General features: G+C 37.4%; 1 protein-coding gene across 1 annotated transcript in view; it reads left to right on the forward strand.

The window, feature by feature from the left end:
• WDPCP (WD repeat containing planar cell polarity effector) overlaps positions 1-18620 on the forward strand; it is a 152985-nt gene that overhangs the window by 75097 nt on the left and 59268 nt on the right. The window contains exons 11-13 of the mRNA XM_067294664.1: positions 7275-7884; positions 12644-12832; positions 15362-15485. Coding sequence (XP_067150765.1) covers positions 7275-7884; positions 12644-12832; positions 15362-15485 — 923 coding nt within the window. The remainder of the gene's footprint in view (positions 1-7274; positions 7885-12643; positions 12833-15361; positions 15486-18620) is intronic.

The following is an 18620-nucleotide window of genomic DNA, read 5'->3' on the forward strand; positions in this document are numbered from 1 at the left end:
CTATTTAAGAATATTTGAATCCAGTTTCTCAGGTGAAAACTTTAAAATGAAATTATCAGGACATGTTCTGAACTGAACTGAACTGAACCGAGCTGAATTTAAAGTGTAAAAGCTGTTCTGGACTAACATCTCATATAGATGCTCCTGTGTTAAGAGTTTTATTTTCAGTTTAGCTTGAGCCACTTCTAATACAGACTAAAAAGGCACTGACTGTGGGAGAAGAGCATAAACTTGAGGATCAGCTGTGGAATAGCTGTTTTGCAATAGCTATTACAAACTATTTCCTTGTAGGGAAAAACCCTAAGTAACACTTTAGAATAAGCTACTCTTATAAACAACATTCTGTTCTCATTAATTTGGGAAGATGTAAATGTTTTAATGTCTTGGAATTATTACTTTGAAAACTAATATTAATTTAACTGAGGATTTTTCCCTTGAGATTTTCTATATATTGAAAGCAAAAGAGAAAAGGTAGTTGAGACAGCTTTTCTTTCATATTTCAGTCATTAATCACTATAGACTTTAAGTGCAAATTACCTCCACTTCTCCCTTCTTTACTTTTCAACTGACCTCTCTCCACTTGTGGTCACATTTGACTCATCTCTCTCCTCTGCCTGATACTCACCTGCAGTTCTCAATTCCTCCTGCAGTTATGCCCAATCAGATATAAAATATGACTCTTTCTACCTCAGTAGCTATAAAGTGTGTTCTGTTCTATTCTTTATAAGTTTTTGCCACCTAGTCTCCTGTGCCATTTTCATATTACAAAACTTCATCCTACCAGCATCTCAGATCTTATTTCTTACCATGACTTTCCATATGTCCTGGTTCTGACAGTGACATTCCCATGCCTTTTGTTTCCTTCTCACATCTCTGTTCTTCCAGGATGCTCCCTAATAGCTCCCTAATGCTGACATACCAGCTTCCAGTATCTCTTTTCTGAGAGGTCTTTTAGAGACACATTTATTTTATGAAATGCACAGAAACTACCCTGTCAGTTTAAGATTTCTCCATTTCATTTTATATATTATAGGGAGATTTCTAAATTACAGCCTTGCTCTGCATCTTTCAGTGCACCTTGTTTTATCCTTTTCTGGTTTAGACTCTAAATTGCTCAGGGCTGGGGCTGTCTAGTATAGTCCCAAGCACATCACTGGTACTTAACACAATAACGATAATAAGCATTCACTGTGCCTTTAGGCGTAAACTCATAATCCTTTTAATTTAGCCCATATTGTAATATAAATATAAGGAAATTATTTTTAAAAGCAGAACTGCAAAATTTAACTGTTCAGTTGCTTTCCCTTTTCTGTTCCCTTTTGTGCGCTTGTCTGTTTTAATTGTAAGCTCTTCACATGAAATTTCTTTTCCTGTATTTGTCAATGAAACACCAAGCACTATGCCAGTGCTATGGTGAACTTAGTGATGTGTAGATAAACATTTTTTGCTAGTTGTAAGTTAGCCTGTTCCATGCACTTATCTCTTGGGTGCTCAGTGGGCTGCTGCATGAGATTCAAGATACTCTGCCTATACACTTCCCCAAGTACCCATGACGTGTAGTCTACAGTCCTGTTTGGGTTTTTTTCCCTTGATTTCTCTAGTACCCCTTATGGGTTGTTGTTGTGTACCCCTTCAAGGAAGGAGGATGTCATAACCCGGCAGCTGTAGAATTAGTGTCAATACCCAATATGCAGTTAAGTACATCTTTCCCCTCCAGCGGCCGGGAGCATACACTTCAACTTCTGAGGGTCATGTCACAGCTTAAACATGAGCAAAAATATAAATGGCATTTCTAGATGGTTTCTAAACAGTTACTCTCTAGATCAGATACCACAAAAAAATAGCTTTTCTATAAACATGCCTATTTGCATCTCTTTGCCTTTACTTCTTTACCACTGTGTAATGCTCTTCAGGTATATACCTGGAATAGAAACATGACATCCCATTTTTATGCATGGAAGTAAACCTGTGTTTATCTTATTTGACCAATAATGTAGTAAGAGTTTTCTCCCAGTAAATAATTATTGCCAGTAGTAGAAGGATAAGAAGCAAGGAATGATTCAGTTTGGAGAGTTTATCTAAGAGAAGTGTAATAAAATAATGCCACGTTCTAAAGTGCTTTGTCTTGTCATTTACCGACATTTTATTTGAAAGTAATAGTATTACTTGGGTTAGACAAAATTATTATCTAGAATTGAGACAGAAAGCAGAAAGTGCTGAATGTCAAGCCCGTAAAGAACTGTTTGGTATATTGGGTTTATGAAACAGTAAACCAAGCCTGAGGAAGTGAATGAGTGCTACCCACAGCCATTCTACAGCACATTTGGGCTGACCTACCAAAACCGCAGAAAGATTTGCCAGCTACTGACACTTATTATTGTGGCAGAGCAAATATAAACGGTGCGCTTACATGATACTACTTCCTCCCTGGAAGAATTTTCTGAGTGATTATTTGCTGCCCACCAAAAAAGTGCTTATTAGGATTAGGGCAGGAGCAGCCCTGCAACAAGACAACCCAGCCCCTGATCATGATGATATCCTGCCACTACACATTATGCATTGAGATGATTCATGTGGCACATACAGTGTTTGGGGTATTGTGTACCCAAACAGCATTTCAACTTAATGGAGGAAATACATTTTACATTTTAAATACACTAGAAATGTGATTTGAATTGTGCTATGTGGCTTTATGTTTTAACATTTACTACCATTAAGGCTAACGGTAGACATTATTCCTTTAAAAACAGAAACAACTTTTTTCTTGGCATATTCTGTGAGGAAAAGCTTAAAATAAAATTTAAATGACTAAGTAGTATTTCTGTGATTATTTTAGAGAAGAAGTTATTTTTCAGGTGTAAGTTTACTGTGTCACTGCCTGCTCTGTTTAGTTACATGATAAAAAATATCACAGAAGAATTCAGCTTAAGGTAAACTCCCAAATTAATTCTAATATCAATTTACAGTTTTAGAATCTTGACTGGTATTATTCTTTTAATTTCTTTTCTGAGATCAGTGTTTACCAAGTTAAAGGCTATGGGATTTGGTGAGGAATCCTCCCCTGACAAAGAAACAAAAGAGCTTCTCTATACAACATCACTGCATGAATGTATGTTGTGTGCCTGCACGCATGTTGCTGCCGGAGTATTGGTCTGTTGAGTCTTTGTCGGCTTTCTTGTGTGTGTTGATTTCCTCCAGTAAACTCAGCCGTACTCCAAAGTATTTATGCCATCTTTTTTTCTTTTAGCTTCTTCTTTGTTAAAGCACAAATGATCAAGGATGTTATTTAAATTGTTTCCCTGTGGAGATAATGCTGGTATTTTGATTTTGAAAACAGAAGAGGAATCTTCCAGAAATCATTTCAAACTATTTGCTCTGAATAAATAGGATCTGGTGTGAAATCATCCTTGTAGTAAATGTTTTGAGGGAAAGTCATGGTAAAATGAACATGAACTTTACTCTGCAAACATAAATTAATAGGAGATGATGATGCCAGTGCTGAGTTACTGTGGTACTTTGCATTTGTCTCACCATGTTTATTTTGCAGCAGTTAGTGCTAATATGAATCATTGAAATTACACTTCATTCCTGTGGAAAAAATAATTTGCCTGAGAGAGAATATTATTTTCCTTTCTCCCAAGAGATGGTATTTAATAATTATTGCTTCCACATTGTGCCTCAAACTTGTGAAGCAAGCACAGGAGCCCTTTTATGAGTGAGCTTTCCTACAGTTATTGCAGTACTCAGAAAAGCACATACTGTATGTGACTGTAGAGCTGAAATACCTCTCAGAGATGTGAAGCAAAGAATGCAGAATCCTTGGTGTCACACTGGCTTAAAAGTTCAATGAGGGATACAGGATAAAGATTGTAACGATAAATTTTGAAAGAAAATAAATATTAGCTGACGATGTAAATAATAGGATTGCATGGGGGACTCTAAATACAATGCAGCAAATAAGAAAACTGGAGTAAACCTTGAGTTTTTATTTTAGAAGTGTTTAAAAATAAGGGATTTTTTCTTCCTCCTTCACAGTGCTGTATTTAAAACTATTTTACTCCAGTGTGCACTACACTTTCCACTCAACATTTCTAATTAAAGTTTGTTGTTATTTGGAGTCTCCCTGTGTGAAATGAAACAAGCAGTGTCTTAACATCCATAAAATAAATCAAACATTTTTCTCGTCTGAAAGACAGACAATTCAGTCACAGCAAGCTTGTTTCTGTGTTTCTTTTGTTTTCTTTTTTTTCTGCTTGGTAAGCCAATTTTCTGCTTAAGAACTACTATTTAAAACTCATATTTGGTTCGATATGTGGGCTTTATCCTTTCCCAGTACTCTGTGCAAAATACTTCAATTTTAAGTGTTCAAAGGTTTGCACTGACGAGAGTGATACTGCTTGTACAAGTTAGTTCTATTATTTCTTTCACACAACAAACTGAAGGAAAAAAACAGCATTGTAACTAGCATAATTCAGCCCCCCTCGGTACAAAGATTAACAGATTAGATTCTTTTGCTTGGAATGCTGTGATTTCTGAGTTAGGATTTGAGATTGGCATGTATAGTATCCCTCATGCATTCTGCTGATTAACTAAGGCAGGGCACAGGCCACTACTGCAAGGGGGAAAAGGATATGAATGCAATAGTGGTGCATCACTGCTGCTTTAATGCACCTAATGCATAAATTATGTGGACAACATTTAAAAATACACTTATGATATTTTTGTAAAATAGAACTAAAAGGAGTGTTGTTTTTTTTTTTGGGGGGGGGTTTCAATAAATAATTGGTTTTACTTCATGCAAATTACTTCCAGAAATTTTCTGAAATCAGAGGTTATTCTGCTTGGTCCTAGATTTTCGGAAAACTCTTATCCTTGACTGGGACTATGCACTTTGCCCTGCGATATTATGGCTCTGTCTTTGTAGTTCCACTGCCCTGTCCCCTCCTCCCTAATTCCTACAGCTGCCCTGCCCACTTCTGAGGGAACTCCTCCAGCTTTTGCTGGCCCGTTCCCCAAGCAAATGTTGGGTTTTGTTGATTGGAAGATACATTGCTATTATAATGTTCCCCTTTAGGGTTCCAAAGAGGTCAGAACTACTGCTCACTGGGAAGGAACCCCAGTAGATTCCTTTAGATGGACTGTTAAAGCATTATGGTATACTACATTTACTAGCATACAGCTACTTACCAGATAGATAAAGAATTGACAAGTAATGGAGTGTCATCTTCTTGGAAAAAAGATCCTTTGATTGTTAGGCTTCTTATTTTTCAAAAGCATCATCTTAGACTTATCAACATGCTTCTGTAGTTGTATGTCTCTCTGCTTTAGTTTTCCAGTTAGTGGCATGAAGAATTGTTAATAAAAGCTTTTTCTGACAGAGAAACTCAAATCTCCCTTCTCAGATGAAACAGAATATCCATTTTTTTTCACCTTTAGAGTGCCAAATACCAGTTGTATTCAGCAAAGCTGGAAACCAGAACAAAGAGATCTCTAGGCTTGGTATTCTTTTCCTCCAAGAGGCAAATGAGGCCACTGATGCATGAGGAGTAGCGTATCTGTTCCAATCTATGGAGAAATGTCTTTCTTTTTTCTCAGCCAGTATTCCATGTATTATCAACAGAATTCTCTAGAAAAGTTTCCTTTAAGACTAATTCAATTAAATTTTATGTCAAAACTTATCTTTTGAAAGGCCACAAATAGAGTCTTCCTCTCCCTCTCTCAGGAACTTTTGCCTAGTCTAGAATTGCATTATATGCACCAACCAGCTCTACCCTAGACTTCATTTCAAGGATCTGCTCACAAAACTGTGTGAAGCCAGGAAGCTTCTCATCTAAAGGCTGATTAAATTAGGCCTTCCAAAAGACTAGGTTTTACTTTATTCTAATTTCACTGTAGTCAGCAGAGTTTTGTCCCACTTTTGCTCTTACAAGGCAGAACAAAACTATTAATTGGATTAGTTTGGTTGCTGACTCTCAAACGATCAGATGACAACATTTATTTTTCTGTGTCTATCTCCAGTTCCCACAGCAATCACTCCAGTATGTTTCCTGTGTTTTCTTCTCTACTGCCTCAACCTTCAGGGCCAGCCCCTATTCACAATTAAACAGCGCTGTTAGTCTTAGTCTTTCACCCCTCATAGGCTTTATAGGCTTTATAGTTGTGTGGATCTTCATGACTTTCATGTAGCTGTAAGGAGATGTCCAGAGAGGAACACTGTTTTTGTATCAAATATATAGAGGAATAATGCAGTGCATTGAAACCTGCCACAGGAAGACAGAAATCTGAGTCCCAGAGGGCCTCAAGGCTCATTTCACAGAAGTTATGGAAGCTTTGAAGACTTGCTTGGGCAAGATTTCTGTTTCACATATTTGAAAGGCAGCTACCTGGGTCTCTGTACATACTCCTAGGGAAAATTGCAGAACAAATAATAACACTTCACCTTGTCTTTATTTGGGGTTACAGAGCTCTGTGGTCACAGTAGTCCTTTGTCCACAATAACCTCTTTTACAGGTTTCCTTGCTATGCAATTTAACACCCTAATAAGTTACACATTTCAAGCAGTCTTGACATCAAACCGCTGCACAGTAGCCACTGCACATTTTGTGGGGGTAAATGACTAGCTGCAGAGCCTAAATCATTGCTGAGGGAATGGAGCAGGTGAGAAAAGGGGTTTTCAGGCACCCCCAACTGGTCCTCCCTTTCTGCTATCACAAATTCATTCATTCTGCATCTAAAGCTATATGGCACCAAGAAGCATCTACCACTTATTCATCTAGCAATCTACAGTACACATTTTTTAAACATGCCATTGTTTCTACTACTACAGTATAATATTTTCTTTACCATCACCAAGAGCAAATGATCAAAAATGCTTTACACCTGATGCTCAGTATAACATCTGGGGTTTTTTTCAGAAATTTCTTATTTCTCCCCCACCCGCCCTTGTGAATAATCAGCTGTTCTTTGGTTTCAGCTCAGATCTCCTCTCACTAGGACTGTTAGGACCATCTCCTCTTTTATCTTTTGTTCTGCTAACCTACTGTATACTCTGAGTAAACAAATATGGTCAAAGTACGTTGCAGGTTTTTTAAATAAACTGAAGTAGCCCTTTAAAAGCCTAAATAATAGATTTTAAAACTCCATTTATAAAATAGGTATTTGGTTTAGCTAAGTGACCTGTGAGAAAATGCATTTGCAGCAGTCTATTTTCTGAATCATCAACATAGGAATAAACTGTTACAAGTGACTACCAAAACGCTCTGGATTTTTTTCAGGTTTTGAGTTTCGTCCGCACAGACTGGGATCCACTTGATGCTAGCTTTAGCACTAATCAGCCTTATCAGGTTCACACAGTAGAGCACTCCATCTCTGCAAACAAAGAGCCCATGGCTGACAGCTGTGTCTACGAGTGTGTTAGGAACAAAATTCAGTGTGCGGCAGTCACCAGAATACCCCTAAGAGCAAAGGCCATCAGCTGCTGCAGAAATGTTACAGAAGACAAACTAGTCCTGGGTTGTGAAGATTCGTCAATAATTCTGTATGAAACCTACAACAAAGTGACTCTGCTAGCCCAAGCAGAACTACTGCCTGCTTTAATAAGCTACCACCCTTGTGGAGCAGTATTCCTGGTTGGCAGCTCTCAAGGAGAGCTGCAACTTTTTGACACAGCACTGTCCCCAATTAAAATGCAGCTTTTGGCAGAAGATTACTCACCTGAGACAACTTTGCAATTCAGTAAACACTTTGACGTGTCTAGCAGCCTCATCCAGATACAGTGGGCTGCTCCTCAAGTTGCATCTCCCAGCACTGATGGCACAGATATTCATGATCTTTTGTTGGTTAGATTTGACACAGGACCCTTAGGAGTACTTCGCTTTAAACTTGGTAAGTCACTGAGCATGTCTACTGAACCTTATGCTCTTGAGGAAACATCTGTACCTCACAAATTTCTTGGTTTGAAAACTCATTTAGAGTTTTTTGAACCCTCATTTTAGATATCTTGGCCCAAAGCACCCAATGCCAATGATCTTTGAAGATATGAACCAAGTAGTTCCTTATGTTTCACAAAGATTTGATATGTTTCATATGGGGTCTGACATAATAGGAGCCCGATGTGGTCGGTTGCAAAATTTCCCTGCAACTCTAATATAAACAATATTTTCTCATATTGAAAATTATTTACATCTGAAGTATACAGTTGTAGGAATTGTATTTGTTCTATAGTACTACCCCAAAAATACGCTATATATAATAATAGGATAGTATTAGTGTTTTGTTTCCTAAAGAAAGAATTATTTTGTACATAATGAACAAGTATCCTTTGCATTACAATGTATATTTGTCCCAGTACTCTGTTCTTCCTGTCTTCAGTACATGAAATTACAGTGTTTCCTTCCTTCAAGACTTTCCACAAGAAGGAAAGGTTTCACAGCTTTCAGAGAAGGCTGGTCTCTCAGTTAACTTACCAGGAGCTGTAAATCAAAGAAGCAGTAATAATTCTCATTTTAGAATTTATATAGCACTTCTCACTTTACACTTTAGTTGTAAAAAGACTTTAAGAGAGCAAAAACATAGCTATCTCCATTTTACAAACAGAATAACAAGAAGTGGCAGAGGAAAGCTAAAAGGCTTTCCCGGAGTTACACAGCGAGGCAGTGGCTGAACCAAGAATAAAACCCCTGCAGTTGCTCGTCACTGAGAACTGGATCCATCCCATTCAAGTCGAGCAAGTTACCGTGGTGCAAACCCAGTGCGAGAGCTAAAAAAAACAATCATGCTTAAATCTTCTGACTACCAATTCAGTGTTTTTAGTATGGCAAACAGCCATGTCAAATATGCTCATCCTGGAAAATTTCAGCATTTTGCCCATTGTCTGTCCAAGAAAACAGTTGCCATTATAGATCCTTACAGGAATTTTTGTGATTATTTTGTATATTGAGACTGAGAAGAAATCTTTTTTCTTTTTTTTTAACTAGGTGACAGTGTGATTTGAAACCCTACTTTAATTCTTTATTTTTTTTTTTACTGATTGATACACATATGTGCTTTTGTGGGGAAAATCCTATTTAAAAGTACTGCAGACATAAACATATGAAAGCCTGAATTTAAAACACTTAACTAAATATGCCAGTGCACACAGGTAAATTAATATCATTGGATGTTAGCAACAAAAAACATTGGATTGACTTACATATTTCTAAAAGAGCTGCTCCAGATTATTAGTTATCCAAAATACTATTAAAAAACTGTTTACAAGTTGTCATTTGAGATAATTCAGCTCCCTTATGTCCAATGACAAGTTTAGTAGTTGCAGAGTACCCCAGACCACTAATTAATACAGCTGTTTGAAGGTTTTGTGCATGTTGGCCATTAAAAATAAATAAATCTAAATTACCTCTTACCTGTCAAGCAGAAGGCACTCTACCCACATCTACCTTGCTTTTCCTCAATCTTCCCTTGTGGGGTTTACTCACAACAGCTTTCCAGAAAGCACAGCTTTCCCCTTGCTGTCTCTAGCACATTTATGTTCTTACTAAGGCAAGCAGGCTCTCAGTGCGGGGATTTAGAGGCCTTTCCTGCTAATTGCCAGCTTGTGATCTTAATTGGACTGTCTCCCTGGGCACCGTTCCTAAATCAATTAGGCAGCGAGTTGGCTGTCGCCTCTTTTTCCCAAGTAGGTTGCCTGGAAGAGCACCACCCAAGAGAAGTCAAGCATCCAAATGGGAAGATGTTGACCTCTACAGCTGCAAGTTATCATATTTTAAAATTCTTTCCATATAATTACTGTAAAATCTCATCTAGGAAGAAGGCAAAGCTCTCCCTATCCATCCTGCCCCTCCCTCTCTGTAGCAAAAAATATGCTGTTCTCTACTGCATCCTGGTTTTCAGATTCTCCTCTCGGTCTGCCACACTACCAAGGTAATGCTGTGCTGATTAGTCAGCCTCTCTTGCCAAGCTCAGCAGTTTTTAAGTCTGTGTTATTTAATAAATAATACAAATACAAATTATACTGAAAATTTAGGGATCAATGACAAAAAAAAACAGGCATACAGGACTGAAATAGAATCTGTCATTGACTCATGGTTAGTATATATGCAGTGTAGCTCACGTGCTACAGTAGAGCATTCAGTCCATAAGGCAGCCCAGCAAAGTAACTTGACTCGACCGAATAGATCAAAAGTGAGTTTGAGGACTCTGGACATGCTTAAAATTAGGCTTCTACTTAGGACCACTGCTGAATCAGCAGATATATTCCCAACTGTTGCCTCTAATATTGTAAATATGGTAGGATTGCTGCTGTAGGTTTTTTAAACGTGTTAGTATCAGTAGATCTACATACAAACACACAGAAAATTTTCAAGGCAATAGTGTAGAGTCTGTGAGTATTTGGTTCCGTCTCTGCAGTCATCTGCTGCTTTTTTAGAATAAACTACTCTTGTTGGTACTTAAGACTCCTCTATTTTCGCTGTTCCAAAATACTGGATTTTTGGATCCTACAACCCATCACTGCATCTTACATAGCAATTTTTAAAATTTCTTCAAGCAAAGAAAGATCTTCCACAAATACAGTTGCATGTAACTCATGTAATTGATTTTGAATTATGTAGTTTTACTAAATAACTATGTATTTATGGCACTGTAGGTAACATGTATTCTCTGGGATACATGCAGTTATAAAATTCCCTGTTTTTATCAATAATAAATTACATCAACATTATTTGAATTGTTTCCCATAAAAGCCTATTAATAAACTATGTCAATGAGAACAGACAAATGCACTTTTAACTTCCACTTGCCATATCATGATTTTGGACAAGATCTGTGAATTCTCCACTGTGTTGTCTAGCCAGATATATTTCAGGAAAAGATTAATCTTAAACTTACCCTCAAACATTAACGGCACATATTTTCGATGTCTAATGCCAAATTTATTTTTAAAAGCATTATGGCTTATTGTCATTGATATCAGCCCAGATCTTGGATAATGTCAAACATAGTACTAGTGCCAGTGGTTCATTATTGCTGGCCTAGAAGGAGATCTTAAATATAATAATAAATTTAATTAACATTCAAATAAGTATTTTCATCTTCACTTAGTGATTAATGTGAAGAGTACTCTACTTATGTAATACTTTAAAAAAAAGGAACATTTATGAAGAATAAATTAGATATTATCACAGACATACACGTTAAACATAGCTATTACGCAGTATAATGTCCATAATCTTTAATATGTGCAAATATAAAGTGAAATACAACATGGTGGAAGACAACCATGTCTTTTAATGATACTAAAAAATTAAAATATTTCTTTGTTACAAGAAATAAAAAAATAAGTTTTTCCCAAAGCATTCGGTCTGTATTTGCACTTTCCTAGCAGGTTGCTTGTCCTTGAGCTATAGTCAGATTTTTTTCCCCCACTTTTTTCTCTATCCATATACATCACAAACATTATTGACAAGTACATTTACAAAACATTTTTGAGATCTATTTTCTATATCTTAGGTCTATTTTTCTCCATTATCAGGTTTTTTTTCCCCCCAGCTATTCTGTGACTTTAATATCAATATTGAAATTCAGCTTGTCCCTTTGCTTATGAGAATTTTTTCCTTAAAATCAGTTTTGACCAACAACATCAGAATAGATTGATTAAATCTAAAAAATATAATTATGTTTTTATTTAAAGAGAGGGAAACAGAAAATTTGTTCTGTTTCGGATACCTAGAACAACAGTGATAAACAATACACTAGCACAATGACTCAAAGGAAGGAAGAGTTACTAAAATGCAATGCATGGCCTACTTCTCATGATCATTTAGCTAGTCAGAGACAATAAATAACATTACTCTCTGGAGCTTTTCAGTCACCTTCTCTGTTCAGAAGTTGAAATCTAAAGTCAAGAAAATTTGAGAATTTGCTTTAATTTATACTTTTTAGAGACTGAATGTTGCAGATAAATCATGTTCTCATGGGGCGGGCATTGGGTTGCTCATTTTTCTCACTCATAATAGGCATATTTTTGGTTTCATTGTTAACTCTAATTTAATGGTCCCCAGATGTTCATATCGTTCATGATGATGTCCCCTCACAGAAGAAATGCCTCACCTAGAGAATTTTGCCAAGCTAGAACTAAGTTCTAGAGGAATAGCAATATGGAGAGTAGCAGAGTAACTGTTTCTTTGAAGTCTGAGCTGGTGTAAATTTGATTAGTGTACATAGATGCCTATTTTTTAGTGTTGTGCAGCAGTATTCTCCTACAGGAAAGAGGTGCTAGGAGCCTGAACTTATGAACAGGTAGGACTACCTCAGATAAAATAAAGCTAAACTGGGAATAAGCTGTTTTTACCATGTTTAAAACAAACTTCATTGCATGATGTTGTCACTAGCAGGTACTGACCACATTCACTCACCCTCCATGTGTGAAGTTCACTGATGGTTTTTCTCCGCTGTCCCAAGCACTCTGAGTCTAAATATACCAAGGTGATAAAGAGTTATATCACATAAATATTTACGTGTGGAACCCATTAACTTAAACTTTTTAATTTTAACCAAACCCAGTTATTTTTAACTGTGCTGAAAAGTAGTCAACTACTGCTTCACACACTCATAACACTGTCTTTGGTTTTAATATTTCCTGTGATAGGTGTGATCACAAGAGGACAGCTGGGCCTTGTGGAAATCATACACCAGTACATTCGTTATGATGAAGTACATGAAGCAATTAGCGTCCTGAACACCATGAACTGGAACACGATGGGTTGTCAGTGTTACATAAGCTTGACTGCCATTGTAAATCACCTTCTTAAACAAAAGCTTACACCAGAGAGAGAAGGTCAGGATTGATTATATTTTTAATATATTTTTGTGAGGTCTTTATAATTCATGTATGGATTATGACAGTATATTTATTGACTTTAAAAAGAAGACAATAGCGAGAATCCAGACAGTTAGGATTATGGTACTCTATAATCAAATCTCATATGTAGATAAGTAATTTCAGTAACAGTTGGGTCAGTGTGTTGATTGCACTTTAATTCATATTTGCATCAATAATAATACTAAAATAATGTGTATTTTAATGTATATATTGTGTAGGCATGACTAGCTAGTATAGGATTCAAATGTGTATTTTATATTCATACTGAAACAGTGCCAACTTAAGGAGGAACATTCTCCTGTAACAGGCACAAGAGGTTTTAGTATGGTTTTTAAGGTGCTTGTGAAGGGTCATTCTTTCATTAGAACACCCAAAGGCTTTGAATACACTATCCTCTGCTGCCTCCTTTAGGATTATAGCATTTGTCCTCACTGTAATCTTCTGGCCCCCTGCAGTAATAGCTGATGTCCCTAACAAGAAATGATGAATTTTAGTTTCAGCCCCATTTCTGCTGAACCCCGATGTGGTGCCTTCCTCCTGAATTGCTGTATATGTTGAAACTCAGTAGGCTTCAAGATTTCAAGTGCATTGATGTAGTGGGAAGGTGTTATACCACAGTCTGGCAGAAAGGCAGCTGGGGACCAGGCATCTTTCGTGGCAAGAATGAATACTTAGGAATGTGGTGTGTTAGATGATAGAAAAACTCCAAGGTGTCCCGTATTGCTGCCAAGTCATCAGCTATCCCATTTTATGAGATCAGATTAAAAAATCTCTGCATTACAAACATAGTGTATCAATTCTAAATAAAACATGCTTTTAAAAGCAGTAATGAAAAGGGCTGGTTTTGCAACTCTTGTAAAAATATGCATGTTATGAATAGATGTCTGCGTGTTTCCCCCCATGCAGCTCCCTAACACTGTTTACAGCAGACAGAATTTTATTTTATCCAGGATTTGTTCTATATGAATCTAACAAATTTGACATGGTAATTTGTTTTCTTTTTATTAACGGAACCCAGTGAGGCCTTTTATTTGTAGTAATGTGGCAGTTATCTTTGAGATCTTTATTCTGCCTTCAACATCAAGCTGGGCTATCTAATGAATCTATAACTGTGCTAGTAGTTACTCGTATTTCATGTAGGTTGAAACATTTCAGAAGTACAAAACATGCTGTCAGGAAAACAGCAATGGCAAGAGAGTATGGCTTTTGTTTGTGAAGGCACTGCTGTATTCAATTTTAATCTAAATTGACTGCTGCTTTGAAAGAAAATACCTTTAAAGTCTAGCTTATCTTACTGTCTAGATTTAAGATAATGCAAAACCTAATTTGCTAACAGTTTGCCTATGTTACTAACATGGTACTATTAGCACAATCAGTGCTATCAAGCCTAATAAAATAACTATAACTATGCTTGGAACTAAAGATCCACTGTCACTAAATACAGAAATGGCAAGTTCAAATGAACATTAATAACAGCAAATCAATGAGATTTTTGTCTGCCTAATGAGACAATAGTTTGGTTATAGTCTGCTTTTAAAGTCCATACAAAATTCTGATTAGCAGTAACGGTTTGCTCCTCCACCTTGAAAGGAGAACCTATGCTGGTATATGATATTCTCCCTCTGATTTAAGAAAGAGAGACTTCTATCAGTCATTTTGTTCTGCACGTAAGGACTTGTACTATGCATTAACTTTTGATTAGAAATCACACAACAAATTTTATTGATCATTAGATTTCCTTTCAGCTAAGCATTTGGGACACAAACATGTACTGTGTATTTTCATCTATTATTTATGATTTTGTATTAAAAACATGTAGAAAAATGCCTAGGAGCCACAGTTAAGGAGTAAAGGTCAGAAATCATTTAAAGTGGAGAGCACCTCTGTAACAAAAGGGTTTTATTTTATTGATTACAAGGGAGGTTATCCTTTCTCCCACCACTACAAGCTGTAGGACAATCACACCTATAGGGTTTCTAGACTCTTTTATTTAATGTTTTTAAAGAACTATTGGCTGAAGGAGGTTCCTTAGACTTGGAGGCGATCACAAGAAAGGTTCTGTCACCTGCTGACCTAACACATAACAATAATCCCTGAAAAAACTGAACTTTATTGTTGTTTCCTTAAGAGGACAAAGAAAATTTGAGCTAAATAAGAGTTGATCTCTACTGGACAAACTTGTTCAAATTGTGTTACTCTTATGAGTCACTTTTAATTGTATGCTTCTGGTGAGAACCTGATGTGTTATAGACTTCACCCTTTTGACAGCTTTTGCTGCTCAAAGTCATTGTCAGCTCTGCCTTGAGTGAAAGTTTATATGCGCATTTGTGTTCATACAAGCTGTCATATTTTAATTTCATCTGTCCTATAACAACATCACATTTCATCAGTGTTTGAGGAATTTGACTGACTGCAAACATGAACAACCTGCTGTAATTGAAACAGTTTCACTTGTTTCATTGCTGCTGCGTTTGAACTCCACAGCACAGCTTGAGGCAAGCCTGGGAACCTTTTATGCTCCTACAAGACCCCTCTTGGATGCAACAGTGTTGGAGTACAGGGACCCAATCAGCAGATATGCAAGAAGGTTCTTCCACCACCTGCTCAGGTGAATGACAGTTTCAACTTCTATCAACTTAAAATTAATTGCATATTTCAATAACTACCTACTTTAATGTGGTTAACATTTTCCAAGAGGGCCACCCATGAAAAAAATTCATTCATTGTTGTTGTTTGTTTAACTTGCACTTCGTTCCTTTCAAGTACAGTATTGCAGATAAAACGCTATTCAGAGTTCTTCTATCATCAATACACTTAAAATGAATCACCCTTTCCCTTTTAGCTCAATAGAAAAAAGATAGCATGCTTCTGAGAGATTTATTCACCAACTGCTTTCAGATTAACTATTGAAACAGCTTACAAATTTGAAGAAAATGCTGAGTTTAAATAGATGGTAAAATGCAAATGAACAGTGTGTGGTCCAAGACATTTTTGCGTTTGCACCCTTGAAAACTGAGCATTTTGTTGTTCTTGCCTTCACAGTTCTCATATAGAAATTCATATTCCAGTAATTTTCAGTAAAAAGAAACTCTGTTCTGAATGATAACAAAGATGTTTATAACACCTTGTTAAGGACAAGTCTAGGTGGACATGGTGAAAAAGCTTTTAATGCACTCCTTTTCTATGTTTCATCCAAATGATATACATTGTCTGCGTATGTGAAGTTATGAACGGGGCAGATGGTAAAATGTGTGCTTCTTTCAAATCTTAAAGAGAAATATATGATACTGTCTTCTGAGTCTGAAAAAGATCATCTTTCTGGTAAACCAGTCCATACCAATAGGCACGTTATTCTAAGCAGATGAATGCTCACAGTATCCAAATAACAGGTACCAGCCTTTCACTGGAGTTTTGTTAATAGACGCTACCACAATGCTGGGTACGAACTCTGCTTTTGCCTTTCTCCTAGAAACCAGCAGGGACGATCTGTTGCTGCAGTGGCCGAGAGGAATGGCTGTGGGCCAGTTGCCTGCAGAGGACAGATGCAGAAAGAATGCCTCCGAGATTGCTGAGAGGTGTAACCATAGTGCTCCTTACAGCTGCTAGAGAAAGGTGTATTCCCTGTGACTCAGGATTTGCTTCCAAATGCTAGCAGGCATGCAGAGGCATGGGGCCCTGGCTAAGCTTTCAAGCCTTGGGGCTGCTGAACACAGCTGAAACACTGACTCAATCCCCCTAGGAAACAAGAAGCTTCAGTGTCAGAATGCTGCCTGGACAGTGCGGGACTGAGACAAGAGGCAGATAGGAGAGTCTCCCCATGCCTCGTACCTCCACCATAAAGCAGCCCTTTAGCCATCTAGCGTTGTGGCAGTTTTTGGAACAAATGAATGTTATTTTGCTGTTTCCCTATTGTCAAAGGGATTTGTATTCAACTGAATCAAAGTGATAGGATCATGTGATTGCTGCAGAACAGATGGTGATGCTTAAAGCTTATCTGAGAAGACATAATCTAAGTACAAAATGAAATGTTCAAAAATGGGAGCTTTATCTGATAGAAAACAAGAAAATGATGTCCAGAGCTGATCCTTATTGTATCAAAGTGGCTCTGCCTTAATTGGTGTTTATTTCCTTTTAGATGTTTTCTTAAGTGGCTAGAACAATCTGAATGTATGCTAAACAAAGTGCAGTACGGATTTGTTGGAGGACTGGTAAACCAGCTGAATTGTTCCGGGTGAGACAATTCCATCCAGGCGCGATTGCAATGTCAAGGAGAATCAGAGGGAGGCACAGTGCTCCCTAATTCTTGTGAGCACACAGAAGTTACACCCTCCACTGTTCCTTCCCTCTGTGAGGAACCGGCAAGGTCAGCCACTTCTGCTGGGCAGCATTTATAATTGTGGGTTCAGGACGGGAAGAAAAGTGAGAAGAGAATTTTGCTCTTGCCTTTTTGGAGAACCATATGTTCTTGTATGAACCATACTGTGCCCATGTGGACACTGAAAATGGAGTAGTCCTCCCACTACCTGTTTACCAGAGATGGCAACTATGTCTGGATGTCAGGAGGGTGACATTTAATTGTCCCTTATTTGATTTGTTCACCCATATTCATTTAATACTAAATACTTGCAGACTGATTACAAATAGTTAATGAATCTCTTCACAATGAATTTATGTTGCCACAGATGTGTATACATGACCAAACAAAATAATAGTAAGAAGACTTCAATGCAGGTGCACTGTAAACTGTCAATGCCGACTTGAAGCAAGCACTAGGGGACCTTTGTTATTCTCTTGTGAGCACAAGGAGACAAAAGCAAAAGGATTGCTTTGAATCCTGTCGCAGGAAGAAGTGAAGGAAACGTGGTGCTTCCTAAATTGCATACACTATAAGTATAGCTGGTATTCAACAGATCTTTCCTGGAGGATTGTAGAGCGGGCTTTGGAGAAAGCAAGCAGTAGGTGCACAGAAGGCAAATTTAGAAGATAAGGAGCTGCAAGACACTGGGAGCCAGGAGCTCAAAAACAGGTTAGGGTCAGGAAAGATGGGTTAGGAGCATGATCCAGAAACAAAGAAATAGGGTCAAAGAGCTAAAGGCAGGCATCTGAACATGCAGCAAACTGCAGAAGGGTAGAGTGGGAGTACAGAGAGAAGCAGAAGAAGACAATACGGGATGTGTGGAATATAGAGGAGATCAGATGCATAAGGGATGGACAGAAAAGGGCAGAGTTTTTCATACAAGATTAAAACATTAAAACACTTAAATGTTTCTAGATCTAAATCTGAAAAATGTTCCTATAAACAAAAGTCTCCCCCTCCCCCCAGCTTTCCTTTGAATGCCCCGCCAATCTACCTTACGCCTTTTCTAGAAGGACCCACTCTTGGGAGAGAAATATTAATTCATTCTACATGCTGAGACAATCTTTAGCCTGCCTGCTGAGTCTGCCAAAAAGGTGCCAGTTATTGTTGTACTTTTTAAGATACAAGTGTCTGTATTTACTAAAATTGAGAAATACAGTCACTTTTTCAGAAAGGCTATCCTCACCTAGTAATAATCATGTGACAGTGATTTTAATCTTTCCTGTAGGCTGAAGGACTGCATATCCAGTTGCAAATAACTGGAGACATCCATTTTCACATTATCAGTGAGGTTATAGGCTAAATATTTTTCTACCATGAAAGAGATCAGTTTCCAGAAAATGCTGAACACTGCAATAGTAGGTTCCCTCCTTTAGGTACTGGGCA

This window comes from Apteryx mantelli, chromosome 3 (genome assembly GCF_036417845.1).
Source record: "Apteryx mantelli isolate bAptMan1 chromosome 3, bAptMan1.hap1, whole genome shotgun sequence".
NCBI classification, from domain to species: Eukaryota; Metazoa; Chordata; class Aves; order Apterygiformes; family Apterygidae; genus Apteryx; species Apteryx mantelli.